The following is a 24459-nucleotide window of genomic DNA, read 5'->3' on the forward strand; positions in this document are numbered from 1 at the left end:
AAGCTACCACTATTTAGTTCCTGTTTGAGATAATGGTTTTGCCTTCTTTACAGAATTCTTCAAGCTACTTTGCAACAGGAGATGTCTGCTTCCATATGTATCTTTGTAACACAAAGAGACCTTGACAGACAAAAATAATCTGTGCTTCTACAAACATTGCAGAAATGCAAAACCAGTGAAGACTCCAAACTGACAACCACAAAACCTGATGTCTCTTGGTTATCTTCAGAGGCACCAGATCCTCCACTAGAATGCGAGGAAGACACAGCAGCAGCTGCACTGCCTGTCCAGAAAACATTAAAGCTTCTCAATAGCAGGTCTTATGTGATCAACTCTGAAAGCCCTTCAGTGAATATAAACACATAGCAGAGATCCAGAGTGGAAACACTCCCCACTTTTTCCTGTGGGCAGGGTGAAGACAACAGCTCTTCATCTACTGTAATCCCTAGTCCAAGAGCCTCCAAGAGAGACTTAATTCCCTTGAAGAACAGATATTCTCAACTGTACAAAAAGAAACATCTTACACTGGAGGGAAAAAAAAAAAAAAGCATAAAGCTGCCAAAGAAGATGAGAAGCAAAATTCCGTCAATCTGCCAGTCTCTACTTCACAACTTCAATGGAAAGGTTTCCTTGCTAGGGATGAATGAATAGGTCCAGATATGAACTGCCTTCTGTGTTCAGTACTTCAGTTCAGAAGTAAATACTTCCTATCTGTGAAGTATTTAGAGCTTCTCCAAGTCCACCTTTCAGATTCCAGCCTATTTAATTTCCAAGTTTTCATTCAGCTGTAGCGAGTGCATCCTGACACACTTTGCAATATTTACCTAAGTTAGTAACTAAACCCCACATTTACAGTTATGTGTTTTCTGTACCCATCCTAAGCGGTCACCAAAAGTATTTACTTTTTCTCTGTGAACATTTCAGCTGCTCATAGGCAAAAGCTTCTAGGTAAAAGATATCCAGCCATACTCCTATCACTGCATGTCATAGTTCATACAATGTGCATGTGTGATGAGTTGGCAAATAAGCTAACAAGCAGTCAGCATATCAAAGATAGGCTTACCTCCAGAAGTGATAAAAAAGCAAAGGAACATTTAACCCCAGTGTGAGCCACTCTTGAGCGCACAAGAACATTATGCAGAAAAGACTATGGATAGAGTACTCCGGCAACACCAGCTAAAAAGAAAGGAACAGAAATAACAGCTGTCAGTAAAACACCTCTTTTAGTCAATCAAGCAGTTTGCCAGAAAACAAACCATCTCTGCAAGTCTCTTGTCTGTCTGTCCCTAGACATGCCTCAGTTGACAGACAGCTTGCCCATAAGCAATGAGCACAAGATGCAGTACCAGATCTGTTCAGATTCTAAACATGACTGTATTCCAAGGGCTGCTACCACTTACAGAAGCATTCTGAGAATAAATCAATGTCTGTGAAAGACTTCTTTGAGAACTAAGTTTCATTACTGATATATTCAGAAAGAAAATAATAAAGCTGTTACTGAAGCTTCACTTCTATACTGGAGAAGCATCCTTGGAAAAATAAAAGGCTGCTTCTACCACTTTAATGTGTTATATACACCCTAAAGAGATCAAATCCATTACTAAGTCAGCATTGCAAGCTAAAACCCACTAAAACAGGAAACTCACTTCCTTAGTAAATCCATGGCTCCCCACACTACTTGTTTCAGACCCAGGATGATTCTTTCTATTAAAAGAGAAAGTGAGTAGGCAGCTGGCAGAAGCAGAAATTTATGTGCTGTTGATTCAGAGTAGTTATTTCTAAAGGCATTTTGCTTTTTTTTTTTTTCCACTGCTTTCCCATTTCTTAGCTGGCTTTCTTCTCTTGTTTTTATTCCAATGCCTTTTGTCAGAAATCTCTACTTCTTTTCTTCCAGCAATACATATTTCTCAAAGCTGGACAATGCCATACACAGTCCATCTGCATCCCTTGCTGCATCTTGGAGCTACATCAACCAAACTTAAATCACAAAAAGCATTTGAGTGGCTTCTTTGATGTAAATTCATTTTCATCTGTCAAATAATTAAAGTGAGCCCTATTTTTTAAAACAATGTAAAACGTACTATACAGCTATCCCCAATGCCCACCTACTCCCATACAGCTGTGCTGCAACGAATTCCATCTTCTTGGTTCTAGGAGTCTTTCCACCTCACATGGAATGTATTTTTTCACTTTCATTTAACTTTACTACTTGAAGTATTTAACACATTTAGATCTCTGTCTACACGTTCAACTTAAACATTCTCAAAAGCTTATCTTACGTGGATGACAAACTGTAATACAATTACATAGTTCAGATTCCAGATGGTAGTTATTTATCACTGCTGGATTTTATTTTTTCTTTCATTTTTAGAATGTGATTTACAACATGACTATAACCTTTCCCCAAAGAATGATTCATCTTCATCACAAACTGCAGACAAGAAAGATCCTCACGAGGTACATCTACCCATTAAACATCACCACACTTAAAAGCATGTTACATTCATTATCGCATATTTGATTTCTGATTCCAACACAATCCACAAAGTTAGCAGGAACACAAGCCTGGAACACAAGCCTGATTGGTGGGCTGGCTGGCAATAACAGGGAAGGAAACCCACAGTGAAAATTTATGCAGAGTTTAAAAACCAAACCAAAACAAAAGATCTGCTGTGAAGCTAGAAAGGAAACAAAGAACAAAGGAAGCAATGGACTCTCAGAAACAGACTCACTTCCCAGTCACAGTTTCTGGTATAAATTAAATCTACCTATGCTTTTGACAGAACAATACATGAGTCATTTATGTCTCTTCACCCTTTTCTTTGAGGGATATTTTCCTGTGGACATAAACAAAGAAAGGATCAGTGCTGACCACAGTTTCTAAAGAGAATTCATGCAAAGAAGCAAAGAAAGCCCAGCCTTCAAAGCCAATTACAGTTTATGTTCAGGTGACTTAGGTAAGAGACCAAATCTAAAAGGAGGGGAGAGAATTGAAAATATAAAGTGTAGAAAGGCACTAGCAGTAAGGATTGTGAGGAAAATTAAACTGAATAACTAAATAACTGAAAAATAACTCTGCTTCAGTTCTTGGCTGTAAGAATCATCCTGCAGTTTGACATAATGTCCTTTCAACAATGGAAACTTTCAATCAACTTTAACAAACACAGGATTTGGCTCCTGGAGAGAAATAAGCTGGCTGAGAAACAAGCAATAGTCAATCCTTGTTGTTCCAGCTGAGGTAGTCAACAGCAATAGCGATTTCTGAGATACAGATAGCTATGCAATAGGAATTCAACTGAAGTCTTTAATTCATTCCTGGAAGAGCATACAAAGACGTCAGATGGTAAACATGTTTGAGCTATAACCAGTATACTTCTATTTTGAACCAGGAACACTCTGATTCAGATAACGACCTCTGCTTTCTGACACAGCTCAAGATGAAATCTTGAGATGGTTACAGAACATGGCACTGAAGGAAGAACTGGCAAAGCAGCACAGTTCTTAAGGGCTGCAACTTGGTCACTTTGAGTCCCAAGCTAATGAGTGGCATTACAAATTTATCACCAGAAATTCTGCTGGCTGACATTTACCTGTGGGAAAAAAATGCAGGAAAGCCTGAAGTCAGCTTCTAGACCAAAATGCTGCTAATCAGAAACACTTGTGCTATAACATAAGCAAGGGAAAGAAATTACTATACCTAAGATTTGCTTTTATATGTACAGTTAAATAAATAATCCATAACAGTAAATATTCAAATTCCTTATTCATAGTCCACCATTTGCATTTAAAATGTAAAATCTTAGGTAGATATCATATTCTTTGCCATCTCTCCATAAATATTCAATGCATCCTCATAGAAAGCAGTACACATACACACACGCCTGTGTAGATAGATTCTTCCCCTCTAATTTCAAGGAAAACAAAGTAGGCTTTGCTGTGCATAGACATGAAAGTTCAGCTGGAGTAAAGCATGGAAAAAGAAGCTCTGAAGCTAAGCACCTGTCAGCAGCTTCTTCACATTTATAGGAACACAAAGACCTCTGTAGATCGCAACTGCAGAAGGGCATCTCTTGGGAAGCTCAGTCCTAAATCATTTTATTCAGTTTCCTATTTCCTAAATATATTCTCTGTTGGTCTTACACAAAAGATAAATCCATCTTTTTCTGACAGTACTTTTCCTCCTTATTCTGTTTATTACATATGGATACATCCTTCTCAAATGTAATTTTGCTTTTACAGAACATCTGTATCATTTTTACACAGAATGACTCTAATACTTTGGCCAGTGAAAAGGGCACATAACTCACAGAAACCAAAACTGGGAAGATATTATAGGAGGAACAGTAATCTCCCTTCACTGATGCTATTAAATTATCATGCTTAGAAAATCAATCAACAAGCGAAGCAAATGGTTTTCCCAGTCAGTGTTCAGCCACTGCAATGTCAAGACCTCCAGCAATTTGCTTAGTGTGCTACTGGAGGGCAACACAATAATTCTCACAGAATTGCTGGTTTTCCTCCAAAAGACTCGAGTCCACATCAGTCTCTACCTGTGCACGTCAGCCTCCACATTGTAACCACAGACCCAACACCATACCCAGAAATGGCCAGCTATTAGACACTCTACCCTTCCCAGGGTTTCTGAGAGTTTTCATTACACTGTTAGAGGCTGAGACAACTTCCCATCTCAATGTCTGCCTTCTCCTCCCACAGATGGCAAGAAAAAAAGCTGAAGAGAAATAGAGGTTGAATCTCCATCACTAAGAGCTCAGGTGATACCCAAGTCGAAACCAAGTCACCTTGCAAACACATAAGCCCTTTTCCATCCACCTAAAAGCAACAAGAAACTGAAAACACCATGCATGCATGGATTCACTCCAGGGCCCCAAGTTAGGCCTGGCCTAAGCGCATGCTGCTTTATTGCACTGGTTAATGCTACTGCATCTTCTTTCACTAAAGGATGGCTGCAGCGTGTCACTATGGTTCTCACTTTGCTGCTTTTCCACCATATCCCTTGCTAAAGCTGACATGTAGAATTGGTCCTCACTGGTAGAAAGGAAAGAGGGGATGGAAACGTACTCAACGTTTTCAAAACACAAGGGTTACTTCAACTACACTTTAAGGACCATCCTAATAGAACCTGACAGAGCTAACCTAGGTCACTAGGGACTATCAACTGCTGAATTAAAGACATTGTGAGACCAAAGGGAGACATGTAATGACTCCGAAATTCTCCTAATTGAACAACACAGACCACAAAAGTCAGAAGAGTAGTGCAAACAAGTGAAAAAAAGCAGAAACACACAGAAAAATAGCAGTAACATGTGCATTAGCCCAGAGTGTGTATGTATGTGGAATGTACCTACACTGAAATAACTCATATCTCTTTGCTCCTGCTGTTGCACAAGCCAAAGAAGTAGGTGTATAATTTAAATAGACAGACCATACATCTTAACATTTGGAACAGTTTTAAACATACGGCTTGCATTGATCAAACACACGAAAGACATTAAATCTGCTGTTGAAATACTGGAAGACTTCCCACTTACATTTTCTACCCTTTCTTTCTAATCTACTTTAAATGATTTGAGTTACTTGACTTCCAAAACCTCTGAGAGGCTGCCCTAGAGCCCAATACAAAGCTGTCACAGTAAAGATATTAAGGTTTTCAGTGCAAATTTTCAAGTTCAGTTTCTTTCAATTCTCCTGTTAAAATCCACACTTACTTATGTCTCTGCACGCTCTGTTCTATAGTCACGTATAGCAATCACTTAGAAATTCAGTTGTGTAGTTGAAATTATTATAGCACAAACCTCTACCCAAAGCATTTTAAGTAACTCAAAACCACGTTATGCAAACCTTTATAGAATCACAGAATAGTTTGGGTTGGAAAGGACCTTAAGATCATCTAGTTCCAACCCCCTGCCATGGGCAGGGACACCTCACACTAGACCATGTCACCCAAGGCTCTGTCCAACCTGGCCTTGAACACTGCCTGATGGAGCATTCACAGCTTCATTGGGCAACCCCTTCCAGGGCCTCACCACCCTCACAGTAAAGAACTTCTTCCTCATATCTAACCTGAACTTCCCCTGTTTAAGTTTGAACTTGTTACCCCTTGTCCTATCACTACAGTCTGTGATTAAGACTCCCTCCCCAGCATCCTTATAGGCCCCCTTCAGATATTGGAAGGCTCCTCTGAGGTCTCCACACAGCTTCTCTTCTCCAGAGTGAACAGCCCCAACCTTCTCAGCCTGTCCTAAGTATTTAGCAGTTTGCTATGCAGATGTATGCAATTATCCGAAAGAAAGTGTCTGGAAATGGATTCCAGATCATCAAAAGAACAATCTGCAGCTGGACCACTCAAAGTTCACATAAACAGCTCTACATTTTATCTAGGGGAGAGTAATGGTGCACACATGCAAGACTAAATGGTACAGACCAAATGCAGAGCAAAAACAAAAGAAAGGATATAACACCTATGTTTTCACCTCTCCACCATCCTGGACAACGAAGCAAAACAGCATAAAGCCAACGCTTTGTAAAGGTAATTTCATTATTCTAATGCACTACTGGAATTTCTTTAAACAGTATTAAACGGATGTGAACACAAGTCACTCCACAGCACAAATACCAGACAATGAAATGAATAACACAAAGAACCTAATTATTATTCCCACAAAGCACTCCGTATCCATCTGTAACACAGAACCAGATCTAATATTAAGATACAGTATTTCTGGATGCTTTGTCTATCTCAGCTACTAAACACACCTATATTTAGGCCTATTGTTTCACTTCTCATTGTCTTGTTTTTGTCTTCTGCAACAAATATATTCAAAAATCTGTAGATCCCATGGGAACTCATTTATGACTAGAATATTTAAGCTTTGTCATAAGACAAGTAGTAACTTGAACAAGAGTGACAGAGGAAGATCAGGTCTTTATGGGACACTCACCACAAGATCTATAAATATTTCTGTATTGCAGAGCCTATTGGAGGTCATAAGAGCCAACAGGTAAAGAGGTTATGAAACTGAGTTTAAAAAAGGCTTCTCCACTACAAGGCCTGCAGGGCACCAGCACAATTCAGAAGGTGCCCTGTCCTTGGAAGGCACGTCATTAAGGCAAATGTGCTCTGATCTTACAAGTGTTCCTCCTCTGCAAACTGTTCTTTTCCACTCAGCAGGGACCAGGAGACAGCTTCACAACCTTTCTTTTTTAATGTGAATTCAGAAGCAGTAACAGAAGCTGGGTTAGCAACCCTGGAGTGAGAACTTCCCTAATTTTCACAACACTGACAGGGAACAGGGTAACAAATGCTTTCTTGCCCTACCTTACCATTGTGTTTTAAACACAACCAGCCAGGATGCCCTGCAGCTGGGTTATTCCAAGGGCTCATGCCACCTTTGTCTGCTCATCCAAAACTGGTGAGAATGACAATTAGTACCACAGCTGTTCATTAGGATCTAGAAAACCAGCCCCTCGTTTCACAGGCAGGTCTATGAATGCAGAAATCTCAGTGATCATAAAAAGAAGTTCAGCCATCTGCACAACACAGGAAAGGCCCTCAGGCAGGACCCCCAATTCTCCTGGGGGTCTGCCTAAGATTGACAGTTTCATAAATGCTGAAAACTAAGTGTTCACTGAAGTGCTGTTTCCATATCTGGCATGTAAAGACTGTCAGAGGAAGCAGATTTGGTATAGTGCAGGCATGGTAAAGACAATCTCTGCTCTGCTATTCTAACAGCTTTTTTGAAAACATCAGCATCTAAATGCAAGGTAGGACATTTAACCCCCAGCAGAAACAATTTTCGTCCATTTAACAGGTATGATGTAAAATCATTGCACTCCATTTTTAGGTATTATAAGGCTTTTTGTAATTGCGTAGTGGCTTTATAGGGTTTGATCCCGACTTAAATCCACAATGAACATTCTGACAAATACAACAGTGACATTTGATTTAACCTCAATTTCTTTAGTTTTATTAAAATGCAAATATTTACTTTATTGCATACCAAATTAGAGCAAATATAGTCCATTAGCAAGTCAAATTTTGCCAATATCTTCAACACAGCTCTGAGGAACAGATGCATAAATTACATTACCCGAAGCAGCTGAGAAGTACTCTGCTCTCAGGAGTACATTCCAGGCAACAGTTACTCATGTACGTTTTTGCTGCATCTTCAGCCTTATTCTGCTGTTACTTGTGATATTCTGATACTGTAAGGACATATGTTTACATATCCTCCAGAACAGTACTGGAAGAAGCTGAATTGTAAAGCAAGAGGTCATCTATTACAGGGTGATACTCTGTTTGCCACTTTGACTATTGAATAACATTTAAAAGAGGAGATTAACAGCAAAATACAGTTGGTTAACCTGAAATAGTTTTAGACATAAATATTTTCATGAGTAATAACATTATGAATAACCATATGTATCTCCCTTCAAAGGATATTTCAACTGCCACCAGGCATTGCACTGGCAAATATTACTTCCTCCCTGGAGTAAAAGGCAGGTAAGGACCAAACTGCGACTGAGTCCCAAGTGTTAACTCCTCACCCTTGCAACAGCTTTGTAACTTTTCCCCTTATGAGCTACCCCTGCTTTGAACACCCGTGCAGGCACAGCAGGATATAACTTTTCATTCTCCTTAGGTAAGCACACAGACATCCTCAGGTAATGATTGCTAAAAATACCAATTGTTATGTTCTAACTTTTGAGAAGTGCTGAATTCGGGAACTTGTAAATTTGACTAAAAATAGTGCTGGCACAATGCACATCATAAAAGGAGCGTCAGTAGTGAATGGATTGCCTGCCAGAAATATTATACTTCCTCTAAGTTCTAAAGTCCTATCTTAAGCACTTTCTTTCCAGATATGCTACTGTATACAAGGAAAGGACAAAAGGGATTATGTTCGGTATTTTTATTGCAATAGTAATACTTTTCCAGTAAATATGAACCCAATATACTTACAGTAAAATAAAAAGTGTGAAGATATGCACTACCTCTACAGAAGCAATATTTATGGGATTATTTGTGCAGAAAATGTAAATAGTGCTGGCTCTTTGGTCCCAGTTCTACTGTCAGTTCTGCAAAATAGCTACTGTGCCAAGTTCTACTCTTTGTGATGAAATTAAAACTATGTGGGTACCCAAGAGACTAATTGAATAGGGCACACCCCCATTTTATCCCATTCCACACTTCATAGATAATAAATGCAACAGAAGAGTAGGCAGAAAAGACTTGACAGGAAAGGAGAGAGAAGCTTTTAGACAAGCATTACCGAGTTTCCTGTCAGAGCTCAAGAAAGGAAAAGGCAGCCCAGCAACGAAGGTACTGGAGGCCTATGTTTTGTCTATACTGCAAATTTATTGCAAGATTCAGGGAAAATCATTATGTCCCTCATGTTTCTGGACACAAACAAAAACTCTACATAGTGTGATTCACTATTAGTATAACTCCACCCTCTTTCAGGCAGAAAACAATTAAACCAACACAGAGCTATGGAAAATATATTATACTTAAGTTAAAAATATTTTACTTGCTTTTCTTGCATCCCCACATTCCCTGTCAAGCTACATTCTTCTTTCTTTCACTTGTGCAACATAAGGACAGCCCTGCTGCTTACATGAACAGCATATTTGAAATTTATCTCATGCCTCTTTGACTAAGAAGAGATGCTGTACCAAAATTGGCTAAAAAACCCTCACCCATAAATCAGGATTACTATAAACTAAAATGGTGTATTAATACATTTTTAACTAACTTCAGATTTTATCCTCGGAGTGTAAAGTTCTCATTTCTAATACAAAAGTACCTTGTCAGAGCCACTGTGAAGGGTAGAAGAAAGTTGGCTTTATCATCTAATAGCAATTTAGCAGTGATTTTCAAGTAAGGACTGAAATACACATCTACCAATTTTATGTGTCTCACACACACATTCAGAGTCTAATGTACTTTTAAAAAGGCCTAGACCACTTCAAACAAAAGAGAACTTCTAACAAAAGAGAACTTACATGAATTTAGTTTTATGAAAGATGTTGTGTAATTACAGTCCAAGATCAGCCCAAGTCCTGACAGAATGCATGCAGCATGGCAAACTTACATTGTACAAAATGTAAGTTTGCAATATCCTTTATTCCAATGCCTGCATGCAAACCCCAGATTTTCTTCTGGGGCAACTTAGGAGCCAATTATGTGGGCATATGTACAGAAGGGGGGTGCAGCTCATACTCATTATGATGTTGACAGAGATCTATTTCATCTTTTTGTCTATGGTTATTAGGAGTTCTGTAAAGCAAGCATCACAAGACTATAAGCAAACCACACAAGATAATTTTACTCCCAACAGTCATCAATTGGACTACAGTAGTTTGAGTCTCTCTCCAGACTGGGCTGGATTTGAACAGCTGCTGTAGAGATTAAAGCCTACATGCAAGTATTAACTCAATGAACCATCAGAGCCCTCAAAAAACAGCAAACACATTTTTGGCTTCAATTAAAAAGAAAAAAATCTAACTATGCTGGCTAACAAGAAAGTAGCTCTCTGGAAACAAGATTTCTATCATCAGCTCGGCTGCACAACCTTTCCTTTCCTGCTGTATACATGTCTTATGAGTGTGTACAAATGCTCTTCATATTATTACAATGTGGGTTTTGTAGCACCTGGCACAATAAGGCTTTATCCTTTACCTGAGTCTGGAAGTGCTGCATAACACAAACACTAATGAAAACATAATGGAAAAGGAGAGCCAAGTCTTGCTGAAAGGAATCTCTGGCTGAAGCACAACAGAGCCTTTAAAAGATCAAAGTATCCAACTAAGGAAATAAAAAAGAATGCAATTCAAAGAAGGGTAAAATGGAAGACAGCAGAATATCCACCTAAAGACAACAAAAGCAGATTTGCTCCTGTATTATATTTTCTTCCAGAAAGAAAACGAATGGAACAGCCTGAAACCATCCTTTGGAATTTACTGCAGAGAGTTTTCATATGATAATGTTAATTTAGAACATCCCTGTGGTCCACGTAACAGCTCATACGTTTAAATGTCTACAAAAAGTATTTCTGAACAACTGTTTCATATTCATACTGTTTATCAGGCCAGTTAATAGAAAGTTCAGATTTTGATAAAACTATCTGATGCAATCATATCAAAAGGCACCCCAACTTCTTGGAAATACGTACAAGTCACCTTCCCTTATGATACAATCCTCTGCCAGTAATGGCTAAAAACAAAGGGATGAAAATGATGATTTTCCATGAGTAAAGCATTCCTAGAGCAAGTGAAGTGCTATGAAGGCATGTGATGAATTGTCTAATCAACAACTTCTGAGTTTCACTGGGAATTTCTACACAAATTCAGTCATATTTGGTCCTAACCACCACAATGCACTACACAGTTTTTATCAAAGTGATGTCTAAATTATAACAACTTTAAACTCCAATCTAAAGGCCAGACCTGTTCCACATGGGTTTATGCTAGAATATCAACACGTTTCTCATCCCAGAGCAATAAACAGAGATTGCTCCAACCTGTCAATGTCAAGGAGAGACTGAGCATGCCCACAGAGGGCTATCACAGCTGCTTTTGTTGTTATTTGATCTTAGAGATGACTGATGAGCATGACTACCAAACTTGAAGTCAAACCCTTCCTAAATTCAGGGATGTTCAGAAAGCTTTTTGATATAAACCAAGTCTGTTTATTGCACCAAGTCCAAGGGAGACACTGAATAGCTACCTGGGTACCTGCCGTATGTTTTCTACACACATAATTCTAAACTCATTCTTCAGCAGTTATCCACATTGTCTCTTGATTAGGTTTTATGCCCCCAGTCACCCAGTAGGAAGGGTCTCCTGACAGTTCTCCTGCTGCCCAGATTAGTCAAAACTCAGCAGTTTCATCATATTGAAGAGGTATGAAAAGAGAGAGCATTAGATACATCAAGAAACACAACGTGTACTGAGAAACCAGTAACAATGACGAACTTTTTGGTTATCTAATGTAAGGGGACAAAGTTCATGTGCTCCATCATTGTAACAGTCACGGTTAATGGGAAAAATGTCACATGGTGATATTTTTTGTTCCCTTTGTGATTTTTGTTACAGCAGTAGATTATCAGAACTCTGGAAACATCAGCCTTTTTGTCCTGCGAAGCAGAATACCATGGCTCTTCCTACAGTCAAAAATACCTTATGAGTAGACTAAAAATACTGGTTTCTTCTCAGATGACACAAGATACACACCACTTTAAAAACTCCTTGTGATTATACATCGTATTTGCTAAATTTGCTTATATAACCTTACATTAAGCCTTTTAACGAACCATGCTATGGGCTTACAGAAGTACTCTAAGACTAAAGACTATCAGCCTGAAGACTGGCTAGAAGAATGTCACATCTATAAATACCTAAATCCATGATGAAGCAATCAACTGACATATCCAGAAACACACACTTAAAATCCATCACATTCTCAAGCTTGCCAGTGACTATGAGGCAGAACAATGGAGGGAGCAATCACTGTAATAACCAGCAAATTTATCAAGAAGAAAAGAATGTGATGAGTCAATTGAGATCAGCTAGACACCTGACACTTTCCAAAGGGGTACGTTCACTGCATCTGCTGCATGCAGAGAATGGTAGCAGCTACTAGGAGGTGAAGATCTGGAACCTAACAAGGTCCAAGTACAAAAATTATTTCATAAAGCAATCACTCTAGTGCATATGGGTTAGTCCCCTTCATCCAAAATCTGCAGGAAAAAACCATGTCAGCTGAATAAGTACAAACAAGGAAAGATAGGGCTATTTCTTAAAAATGCTGATTTCCCATTATATTTATCTACATGTGAAGTAGAACCACCATACTCAGAAAATACTGTTTTCATCCACTACTAAGGAAAAGCTAAAAAGCTAACTTGCTCCCTGTTAGCTGATCCAATGAGCTCAGTGATGCTTCACTGAACATACTGTGGGCTTCTTTCAAGCTCTGAGAATGTGCATTCAACCCTGACAAACAGACATGACATAGACACAGGACCAAGCCTTATCTTCTCCCTTGGAATGCTCCATCTACAGTTGAACCTGTGGTATTAACCCTCAACCCTTTAAGCTTCTGTTTACTCATGCCTCTGAATTACTGTTACTTTCATACACGTAAGGAATTTTGAGGGTTTTTTTTATAGAACATTCAAATATGGAAACATAGCAAAACAAAACTGCACACAGACACTCTGGTGTCTGGAATTATATATTACGCTCACTAGGTTTTACACTTTATTTACAGGATCTCAGTCTAAATGATCTCAGTCTGAGCTTTCTATAATAGCTCTTTTTGGTTACTTACCAAAACCTGTAAACAGAGTAAAACACAACTGTGATGTGTATTAGGGTATATACTATGGAATATAAATTTTCAAAGACTGATTTTATTTCTGCAGAGTGGTAAAACCCACAAATGAACCTGGTAAACCCCAGAACTATTGAGTAAAGACTAAGTTTTCATCACTACTACCACAGATCCAGCTCCACTGGAAATGCAGTGACAGAAGTACTAGAACAGACCAAGCACTGGCAAACCCCAACCTCCTAACTAAAACATTAAAACTTGCTTCAAAAAAACATTAGGCGAGGAGGTTTTGTTGTGTGTTAAACACTCCACCTCCTGATTTACCATCTACTATTGCTGTTGCTACTGCTAGTACTGGAGTACTGAAGCGGCTATGTTTGGTTATTCAAAAGTTGTCCCTGAAGGATTTTTTGTCTATGTATTTGTATTTCTCAAGACAGTTCAAGTTCATCTGGAACATCTTTGTGATTAATGTCACCTTGCCCGTGGTTAGATTTCTTGCTGCATTTGCTCTCTTCCAATCATGCCTTCGGGACTCGCAAAAAAACCCCTTAAACAACCCCAAATAAAATCAAGATAAAAGGATTGAGCTCTAGCACAGGATCTTCTTACACTTGCAGTTTTACAAATTCTATGCCTATCTCAACTAAAAGGCTCCATTACAGCAGGAAACCAAGTAGAAGCCTGTCTTTTACCTACTTAATTCCCTCCCAAGAAAGTTCCAGTTCTGCTCTTCATAAATCACTCATATTTCAGCTTCATGGAGTTTAAAAACAAATATTTGCTGATAATTTGAGAAAGGTCACTTATATTGTTCAGCAGTGTTTGGCAGGAGCATACTGAAGTCTGAAATACGTTTGCTGAGCAAGAAGCAAGTTCAATCAACTCTCCTCCTTAGTAAGGATTTATCAAAGTAATTAAAAAAGTGACAATGCATAACATAATCACAACTTAATTTAAATTTCCTCAAAGGTAAAGTAATACTATTACAGTGGTTGATTAATGAAATGGGTTAAAACGCAGTCTAGGATGTTCCTAATTGCCTTTAGTGCTAAAGTAAGTATATCCAACAGGAATCAATCAGGTAGGTAGGTTTCTTGAAATACAACTGCAATTCTGTAATATTGCTGTCATCGTGAACTGAATGTATTTTAATAACCCCATCAAAATATATGATCACAAAAATCACAGTAGACCTGTATGGCACACCTCACCTACCCCACTCCTCAGCAGGACTAATCAGCCCAAGAAGCCTGTACCGCTGTGCACTGTACTGCTTCCAGTAGCTCGAGACAGCTCATTCACACCTAGTTTGTGTACCTCTGTACAGAAGTGTAGTGTCACATAATCATATCCTGAGAAATAATGGCAACTTAGCAAAAAAAGATAGCACAGACAGAGACTCCAGAGCATTTACCAATATTAGTGTATGTCCTATGTGAATCACGTAACACCTATGACACACCATTGTCCACATAATGGAATATTCAACAGTTAACAACACACAGACACAGACACAAATCTATACTATAAAGCCCCCACAACACACCATTAGTAAAATGAGATACCTGCATCCTGAGAGAACCTCACTTTGTGCTGGCTTCAGATTACTTCTCAGTTACTTCAGGATAGAAGAGATTTGACCATGGCTATACAAAGTTCATAGCTTCTTTATACGTAGTCAATGACTCTCCAGTAACCAAAAAGTTTAGGCTTATCTAACTCTAATTCTATAGCACCATAAAAATAGACCCATGTGTATGTGTATGTACACATGCCATCACCACATATACGGGCTTCACATGATTCCTAATTGTTTTAATGATATAGAAACATTTTCCCCACACCATACATTAGAAAATGCCTGGCTGCAGAACAAGTACATTCTCTATTTTATTTTTGGAAATGTAAATAAGTTATCTAAGATGTGGTGACCACATATCTGGTCACAGTTTGTTACTAATCTTCTCCAATTATTTTGGAGATAAAACCAAAAATCCAGCCTTAAGAAACTCTTTGCCCGCTGGGACCAGATTTCTATGACGTATCGTATGTCCATTTAATAATTCCCAAGAACCCCTCTAAAACCAGCATATAATGAAACTCAACGTATCTTTACAGCCCACCTATAACTTCTTTAAAAAACAGATTCACAGCAGATCTTCAGCATTAAGTCCTTATGTCATAAATAGCAAGATATCACTGTTCTCAAAGGCCTTTAAAAGAATTTTGTCTTTAAGACATATTCCACAGATATGTTGTTGTTTCATAGAAAGAGAAGCAGACCTACAGCCACACAATGTTATACTGAGGGATATATTTAGCGCTTGCTGAAGGCATCATAGCTGCTATTTTCTTGGATCCAGATAGCTGGCACTCAGTTCTCTACTGTTCTTCCAGAATTTTCCCCCCCAGCAAATCCCTTATATGACATAAACTACAGCTATTTTTAGTGATTGTCAGATTTGAAGACTACAAATCTCTGTAATTATTGCACCTTCCTCTTCTCATATATAATCTCTCAATTAAAACAAATGTGTCCCAAAAAAACTTTGAAGAGGCTGAATCAACAAACTGTTTAAGTGAACCAGAAGCAAGCCAATCCCTTATGAATATAGAACCTGTAATTAGCCAAAATGTTCCATTTTGCTGTTCACAGCAAGGCTGAGGCTCAATAAAAACTAAACACTGACGCAGGCAAGGCATTCCCAGAGGGCTCACATATATTAATACATTACCACTCACCAGTTGCTTTATGTCAAAGTAACTGGGACACTGCTTGAAATTGGCTGGCTGCCTATTTGATAAAATGGAAACCTACTGGTGATATTTTCTCTTATTTTCATGTTCCTATTGTCATAAACAGGCTCCTACCAGTCACATGCTCATAATGGTGCCAAACAGAAATGATTCCAGTTCTGACTGATCAGAGAATGACACTTCCTAGATTCTGCATGCAGGCACAGTTACGCCTTTGAATCACCCCAAACCAATAAACCCTAGCACTGGCTTTCCCAAAACCTCTAAGGATGAGGGATCAGTTTCCTAAAACCACATCTGAATTTAGTTCTTAGTTTGATTAGGATGCAGTCAGCAGTCCACGCTGCACTGATGACCTTTTTAAGCAAAAATGCAGAATAATTTAGGTGGCTCCATTACTGCTCTGCAGAAGGCAATTTATAGAAACATGAATATATATATAGAATAAAATAGTTTGGAACTATGATTATTCCAACTTCAACAGGAGAGAGTCAGAACAATGAATGTTTATGAAAACCCTCTTTCAAGCTACAGATGAGTAACACATGAATGTATCAATCCTACAATTTATCAGCTCCTTCAAATCCCTCAGAAACTGAGGCACCCCTGTGTGAAGTTAAAATAAATAGTGTGTCAACTTTTCTAGTCAGCCAATTAAAACATTAAATATGCAGCTAATTAAATGCTTAGTTTATAAATAGTAAGCCATTGTTCAAAAAAAATGGTATTTCTAAAACCTGTACTACAACAATATCATCAATTGATAGGGCTATAAAAGCACCTCAAGCTGCAACTGCGAAATGATTCACTGCCTTCAAAAAGCATGTTCCAAAATGAATGGGCTGATGTGCTGTATCCAGAAATCTTCTATTATGTTAACCTTTCACAATTTGTCTTACTCTGTCCTTACAAGGTCACCTTGATTTCCACTTCTGCAGCAGATTCCAGCCTTTCATCAACGGAGTGTGAGGATCATTCAAAGAGAAAATTAATGCACGTCGCTACTGGATGGCTTTAATTCTCATAAGCTTCACAAATCTATAATAAACTAAAATAAACTAGGCCAGTTTATGCTCACCTTTCGCAGGAGGAAGCAAATACGCTCAATATTTCTCAGCCGCTCTCTCTGTCAAAAAGAAGTGCAAGAAAAGTAGGAGATTATCTTGTGTTCTCAGTTAAAAACAATGTATTACAATTACAATGGGTTAAGATCATAATTAATGGCTGCAGGGAAGCAATTACTCTGAAACATTAGTATTCACTTCTTACCTACGGCTTCCAAGCCGAATGATTTACCATTTCAAAGACACTTTTTCATCTGTTATTGGGTGTAACAATATAAACTGGGGATTCAAGTCCATGTTAGCCTTGAGCCAGAGGCTTTAAGTTCTTTTTAAGCCAGTATTTGTGGCTCTATCCAATGGTGCCAATCTATATCAGGGAGTTGGTCTTGCATTTTCAGGTACCCAACTTCCAGCTTCAAGATTATTCTGAATGGGAAAAACAAGTACTAAGGTGGTATGGCAGTCCTTCCTCTATGACTAAGAGGGTGTCTGAATTTAACCCGTTAGTGAAGAATACCTGAAATGTCCTAGAAAGGCCACTTTAAACAGATGCATTCATAAATCCTCTAAGTCACTGTAATAAAGCACTACGACTCAAAATGCTCTAAGCTTGATTCACAGACAGAAGACAAGTCAAAGGCAAGGTTTTTTTTAAATGGCTCATGATGAGGAATTCACTAGTAAAATCAGATTTCATTCTGCGTAACCCATCACTGGAGTTACTGTGAAAGATTCTACTATTGGTTACATTGCAGAAGGCAGAGTGGTTTTGTTGTCCTCAGAAAACTATCTGGTAATATTTTCCTTTAGACACGAGAACAGATATTCTGCACGATGACCTTTTTTAAGCAGGTAATGTAATATACCAATGTGAGAAAGCCAAGCCTCCCTAAGCTTTTTGCTTTTCAAATGTTTTAAATTTGCTCTGAGTTTAATTTCTGTTCTCCAAAGAAACGTCTCTTTTGCTTTCCTATCCCCAAGTTTAAGCCATTAAAAAAAATAAAACCAGTATAATTTTGGAAAGACAATGAGACAGCGGCAGCTTGACAGGCACCAGACAAATATCGTGCCTCTCTCTGGTGTCTGTGATCTAAAAGACACTCAGAAATTTTAGACTCATGGTTGCATGAGAACAGACTTGTGTGGATGTGCCTGTGAAGCTGCAGAAAGCATCTTGCCTTTAGTAGGAGTAAGGGGAGAAGGAAAGATAATTCTCTCAATTCCCTTTAGAAGATAGATGCCTAACTGCAGCTGGCCTTGGAGAAGCTGGAAGCCTACCTTTGAACTGTAGGTAAGAGAGTGTGAATCAGGAAATCTGAATTAAATTCCCAGTACTGCCATTGTTTTTGTCTCTAATTTCTCCATAATTGAGTCTTCTCTTGTCAAAAAGACTGTCATGAAAACGTTGGGGAAGATACATGAATAAACAACAGACATTCTTACAGTGCACTAAATAAAAACTACCCCATCAAATCATAGAATCACAGAATGGTTTGGGTTGGAAAGGACCTTAAGATCATCTAGTTCCAACCCCCTGCCATGGGCAGGCACACTAGATGATACCGCCCAAGGCTTTGTCCAGCCTGGCCTTGAACACTGCCAGGGATGGAGCATTCACAACTTCTTTGGGCAACCTGTGCCAGTGCCTCACCACCTTCACAGTAAAGAACTTCTTCCTTATATCTAACCTGAACTTCCCCTGTTTAAGTTTGAACCCATCACCTCTCGTCCTATCACTGCAGTCCCTAATGAAGAGTCCCCCTCCAGCATCCTTGTAGGCCCCTTCAGATACTGGAAGGCTGCTCTGAGGTCTTCACACAGCCTTCTCTTCTCCAGGCTGAACAATGGCCATGAGCAACTATGCACAGGGAAAAAGGAAAATATATCTTTGACAAATTGTAAGGAATACCTGCTAAAAATCTTCCTTTCATGTCACTACAAAAGTCATCAACATGTATACTGTGCAGAAGAAAACAATCTGAGATTATTGTTCAAGTTATCATAGCAACTTTCATAGAAGAGAGTCGAATATGTCAACTGATCACTCAACATTTTCCTGTGTTTTACTAGAATCTCTACGATAAACTTTTTGATCACATCACTAATATGACTGAAACAGATTTATTATGTTTTCTTTATCCTGGAGACCCATTCTATTAATATTTTAAAATAAGAGAAAATGATCTCCAAGGAGCACCCCAGAAATTTTAGGAAGAGAACAAATTACTGGAGTTTGGTACATATAAAAACCTTTTTCTTGTGTGCAGTTCTCAAGATGGGCAGTAAAAAACAGATAAAGTGAATTCGAAATCAGCCTACTTCTAATGAAGTCCTCTATACAATTTCTTCATATAATTTCTTTCTTCTGCTCTCATTCTTTGCTTGTGAGTTGGTGAAGTGTAGACAAGTCTTTTAAATCAAAGATTTGTGTAAATATCATGTTTAAAATCATCAGTGGTCTAAGGAGTACCGCAAATCATCTGCTGAGTTTTGAAACAAGGTTAAATGGCAAAGCAGTAGCTACTGAATTTGGTTATCATTTGCAGTAAATTAAATAACTTGGTACTCTGTAGAGATCAAATTCAGCACCTCTCGTAATCACTGTGATTCCCACTGAGATGACAGGAAGCCAAGTTCTGCTCTCAGTTCTGGTGGCACAAATTTGATGCATGTTTAACTGCAGTCAGCTAAATCACTCTAGATTACAGCTTTAATTAACAGAGAAATTTTCATATGCTTAAATCTGGGTTGCATTTTGGTTCATTAGGTAAAATTGAGTTTGCAGTCCCAGGGTGGCATTTAACCTTTTCCACAGCAGATGCAGCAGAAAGTGTTATTTACTCTTCAAGCAGAGAATTTAGAGCCCTGCCATGGGACAGAGAGGTCTAGGAAATGTGCGTCTTATCAAATTCCTTCAAGCTTTTGACTCATTGATACAGACAGTATGAGAGATCCCATGCTTGAATAGAGAAAGCAAATGATTTCAAAAAGGAAGTGCCACAGAACGAAAAGATAAAAAGAAGGCATTAGCATCGTGTTATATATCCTTTAAATTTTGAACTTCCAAATTATATTCCTGCCTCCTTCAGCAAAAAGGAAAGCTATCAGCATAGAGAACTGCCATCTGGCTTCATAAGACTGGCCCAACTACAGCTGACTTCACAACAAACTGTATGTTCATTTCCACTCCTGCTTTCACTGACAGCTCAGTACATCTCCCTTTCTCTAAAGAACAGCCACTGGTTGTACTCACCGCATGGACTGGGTTGCACTGGTCTATTGGGTTTTTGAAGTCTGTCCGAAGTTCATCAAAGGCGATGATCTGAAAAACAATTTTTCAAGTATTAAAATGAATGCTCATTTAAACGCTTATTTTTCCTTTAAAGATTAGTTAGATGCATTGTCTCTCTTCCTCTCTTTCCAGAGAAAATATTGGAAGCTAGCTTCCCCAACAAGCTCCTTTCAGGACTAACTAGCTAAAACAAAACATGGGATACTCCTACATATGACATGCGGAATCCGTTACTCTGTTACTGTAAAAGCGTATCTGTAGCCTTTCCAGCACTGTTGCTTTCCAGATTTCTTCCTTCCTATCAGCTAGAATTCTTTTATCAAACTTTCATGAGACACAAAACTAGTCCACAAATGAACACATCTCCAGACTTGATGAAAAATGTCCTTAGCTGTCTAAAACAGAGATGTACCAAATGTGCTAATGCAGGTTTAATACATACACAACAGCCCCTTTTCATTACTTGTTAAGCCTACCTTAGATAGTAAATCTGAATTAGGACCAATTTCATTATTATTAAGCTGCTATTCATTGACAAGCAAACTTCTCAAAAGGTAAACCACTCAACAGGAAAACATGTCCTTCCTAAATCCTGCAGGTTTTAGAACCTTACTTCAGACCTCATTGATGAAGAAATGTCCTTTGCTCATGTCCTTTAGTTTTCTCCATCGACTGATAGATTGAGACATGCTGGTAATTACTGCCTGCTTTTAAAGTACAGCAGATAAAAGTGCCTATAAAAATAATAATGTTTGATAATGTTTTCTTGGAAGAAAACAGCTGTAATAACCTTCAGCATATTTTATTCAGAGATCTCAAAGCACAATCTCAACATTATGTTTTTATTCTAGTAATAGCTTTTCTTCTGCTTGTTCCACCCAAGGAATGAAAGTTCACTATGACAGGCACCACATAAATAGATGTTAAAACAGTGATTCCGTTTTAGACAATTCGCAACCCAGTAAAGCATTTGTTTTCAATAAAAAAAGTGATGGAAGTACAAGGTAGCAGTCACGTAATTAATATATAAGCACAACCACCGTTCTATGACATGTTACAGCATGCCTGTTGCCTACCTGTCCAAAAAAATAACCAACCGAGTATCAACACAGACCTGCTGCATAGGTAAAGCACATTCATTTTATAGATACGGAATGCAGGAGCAGAAAGCCTATCCATGATTCATATAATAATCTGGTGAGAAGCTTGAGAATAAAACCTGGAGCTACAATCCACAACTCTAAGCACCACTCCGCATCCCACTCGAATGCTGCATTCATCACACTGAAGCACATTTAAAATCAAAAGTGTGGCATTTTACAAAAGCACTCTACAGAATTGACTTTATGCAAGTATGGCAAGTCAAAGTGCCAGAATAAACCACAAAGGGAACAATAAAATGTGATTATAAGTGAAGCACTTCTCCCCGTGGATGCACTATCTCTACAAGTTAGGAATTAGATCTGCAACAGATGTTTAGACTAAGGTAAAACAGCAAATAACAGAAACTGCGAGGGGGTTGGAGCACAGTTGTGAAGAGTAAGGCTCGTGACACCTCTGTATTTAATACCTCTTGAACAGGCCTTCATATTCTCAAGCTGGGCCAACTGTTAAGAGGGTAACATCCATGCCAGTCAGATGCATGTACTTCTGTTTGTAATTGGGTATCAAGATCAGCACTGACAGCAAGGGAGAAGGATGGCCCTGTGACAGGTAAGACAGCTGCCTCTGTTCATAGCTCTGCCACTGATTTACTTAGGGATCCTGTACATCTCCCTTGAATTCTCTCCACCTCACTGCACTGGTACTTAGATACGTAGCTTTAAGATAGAAAACTGTTACAAGCTTTGAGTGATGACTATTTGTAATAATGTACAGTGGTAACAGCTGTTTTTTTTCCTGTTGTAAATGTAGAGGTGAGCTGAAATGTGCTGTGCTCTTCTTTTTGGTAGTCAATAACAGCAACTAGGAGTTTGAGATAATAATGAAATGAGAGCCAATACAAGATCCAGCTTGTGAGGGAAGACTTGTCTGAGACAAACAACATGGGGAACCCGAATGTTGGAATCCAAAGACGGATCCCCTTTATCAAGTCCAGGAAAGCCTCTGAAGATTCACTGAATGCAGATAGGATGATAACCCTGAAGCGTGTTTAGATGAAGAGCTAGGTTGCTCTGAAAGACAGAATCATTAAGGCAGGGGTCTGTTAAGAGCTAGCCTTAACTCTTAACTATTGCAGCTAAGTCTTGAGGAAATCCTAAATGGCACCTTTGGAAAGAGATAAGACCGAAATAAACTACGTATTTACATTTCCCAATTTTTTGCTTTCTCTTTTTTCCCCCCAGCATTCCCAACTTTGCAGTCAAAACCCTACTCTTTATTTGCTGGCATGCAATTTATTTTATGCTGTGCTTGCATTATATCTAAGTGCATTGAAACAAATCCGACATTATTAAGCATATTGTTTTCATGTAAGTGTAAATACTATCGTCTCACAGACAAACCTTTGGGGATGCCTGTAAATTATGACAATGCTAAGAGACATTCCCACTACACCTGCAAGAAAAAGACTGAGGTGTGATATCAAGCACACAGGACTAGAGGAAGGTTTCTTCATTAAAAGGTCCAGTGCCTCTCTGGAAGGAGGCTGACAGAAAAAAATCCTCCTCAATTCTTAACACATTATTTCATAAAAGTTCCATAATAGTTTATATTTTTTTAAATCTCCAGGAATAGAAATCCAGTGATGACATGAAGGTATCTATTTTCGCTTATGAAAAAGCACATTCCAATTTCTCAGTCACAGTGAAAAGCTTGAAAGGACAATATTAGGTGGGCTCACAATTTAAAGGAACATAAAGAAACACACAAAGGTGGGGGGCATGTTTTATTGTGGGGTTTTTTTTGCATTTTGTTTTGATTTTTGTTTTTGTAATCTCATGATGTTGTGTGTCCTAATTCTAAAACTGCAATTGAGAAAGGTGTAGCTTCTTAAGATGGGCAGTTGCTGACAACATAGTGCATAACAGTGCAACCAATTATATTGTGTTACTGAGTTGTTCTGCAGTGTGGTTTACATCATCAATTAGGAAGTATGTTCCACTTTCAATTACAACCAGCCTTCTGCAGCAGTTAATGCCCTAGGGTTGGTCAGAGTTGTCATTTTCCCCTACAAAAACCAAACAACTACTTGCCTTCATTGAGTATTTCACAATACTTTCACAGGAGGTGCAGTGTTCTGGCCATACTCTGGAGAAATGATCTGCCTGTTTCCATTTCAGCTGAATGCACTACAGCTACCTGCTTCACATACGTCAACTGCTCAGAGTTGCTGAATGCTCCGGGACACTGTTCAAGTATGCTCAAGGTCTGTTTCTGCCACACTTCTCAGCATCTTGACAGAGCGGTTCATTTGGAGACAAATAATACAATAGAATCCAGTCAAGACACTTCACTGTATGAATTGCCATCATTTCACCTTCATAATTGAATGTACTTTATAAATCATTCGACATATTTATCTAATTTGATCCAGGATGGCAATTAAGACTACAAAACATACACGGGTGTGGACATCAGCAACCTCATCTCTCCAAAGGCCACACAATAAAGAGGCCATTCCAAAGTTAAATGACTAGTCACAAAGCTAAACAGATAGCTGAGCAGACAGCATTTGAAAGCGTGTGCCAGGGACTGATCTTACACAGATGAGAAACTTACTTCTATTAGTAAATATTAACATTGTACACAGCTTCATGGAAAAATAATAAGGACCATTTGCTATTTATTTAGGAACTCCAAGAAATAAAAACACCAAGTTACCTGTTTATTTGAAAAGCTATATCAGAAGAAAAAAGCATCAGGTTTAGCAATGTTTTTTACCATTACTGCAGGAAGGGGCCAGGGACTGACAGTGCCATGGACGTTGAACTATCTTCTGACTTGGGGAACTTTCCCTGTGATTCCACATCGCAAAACACTGCAGGAAG

General features: G+C 38.6%; 1 protein-coding gene across 4 annotated transcripts in view; it reads right to left on the reverse strand.

The window, feature by feature from the left end:
- The window catches only part of CNIH3 (cornichon family AMPA receptor auxiliary protein 3), an 84866-nt gene that overhangs the window by 13774 nt on the left and 46633 nt on the right, over positions 1-24459 (reverse strand). For all 4 annotated transcript variants that reach the window (XR_003993530.1, XM_030499769.1, XM_030499768.1 and 1 more), the window contains 3 exons: positions 20432-20500; positions 17193-17240; positions 1064-1176 (listed from right to left, as the gene is read on the reverse strand). Coding sequence is in view for 3 of the 4 variants with exons in the window: in XM_030499769.1 (XP_030355629.1) it covers positions 1064-1176; positions 17193-17240; positions 20432-20500 (230 nt within the window). In the remaining variant the exon portion in view is untranslated. The remainder of the gene's footprint in view (positions 1-1063; positions 1177-17192; positions 17241-20431; positions 20501-24459) is intronic.

This window comes from Strigops habroptila, chromosome 10 (genome assembly GCF_004027225.2).
Source record: "Strigops habroptila isolate Jane chromosome 10, bStrHab1.2.pri, whole genome shotgun sequence".
Classification (NCBI taxonomy): domain Eukaryota; kingdom Metazoa; phylum Chordata; class Aves; order Psittaciformes; family Psittacidae; genus Strigops; species Strigops habroptila.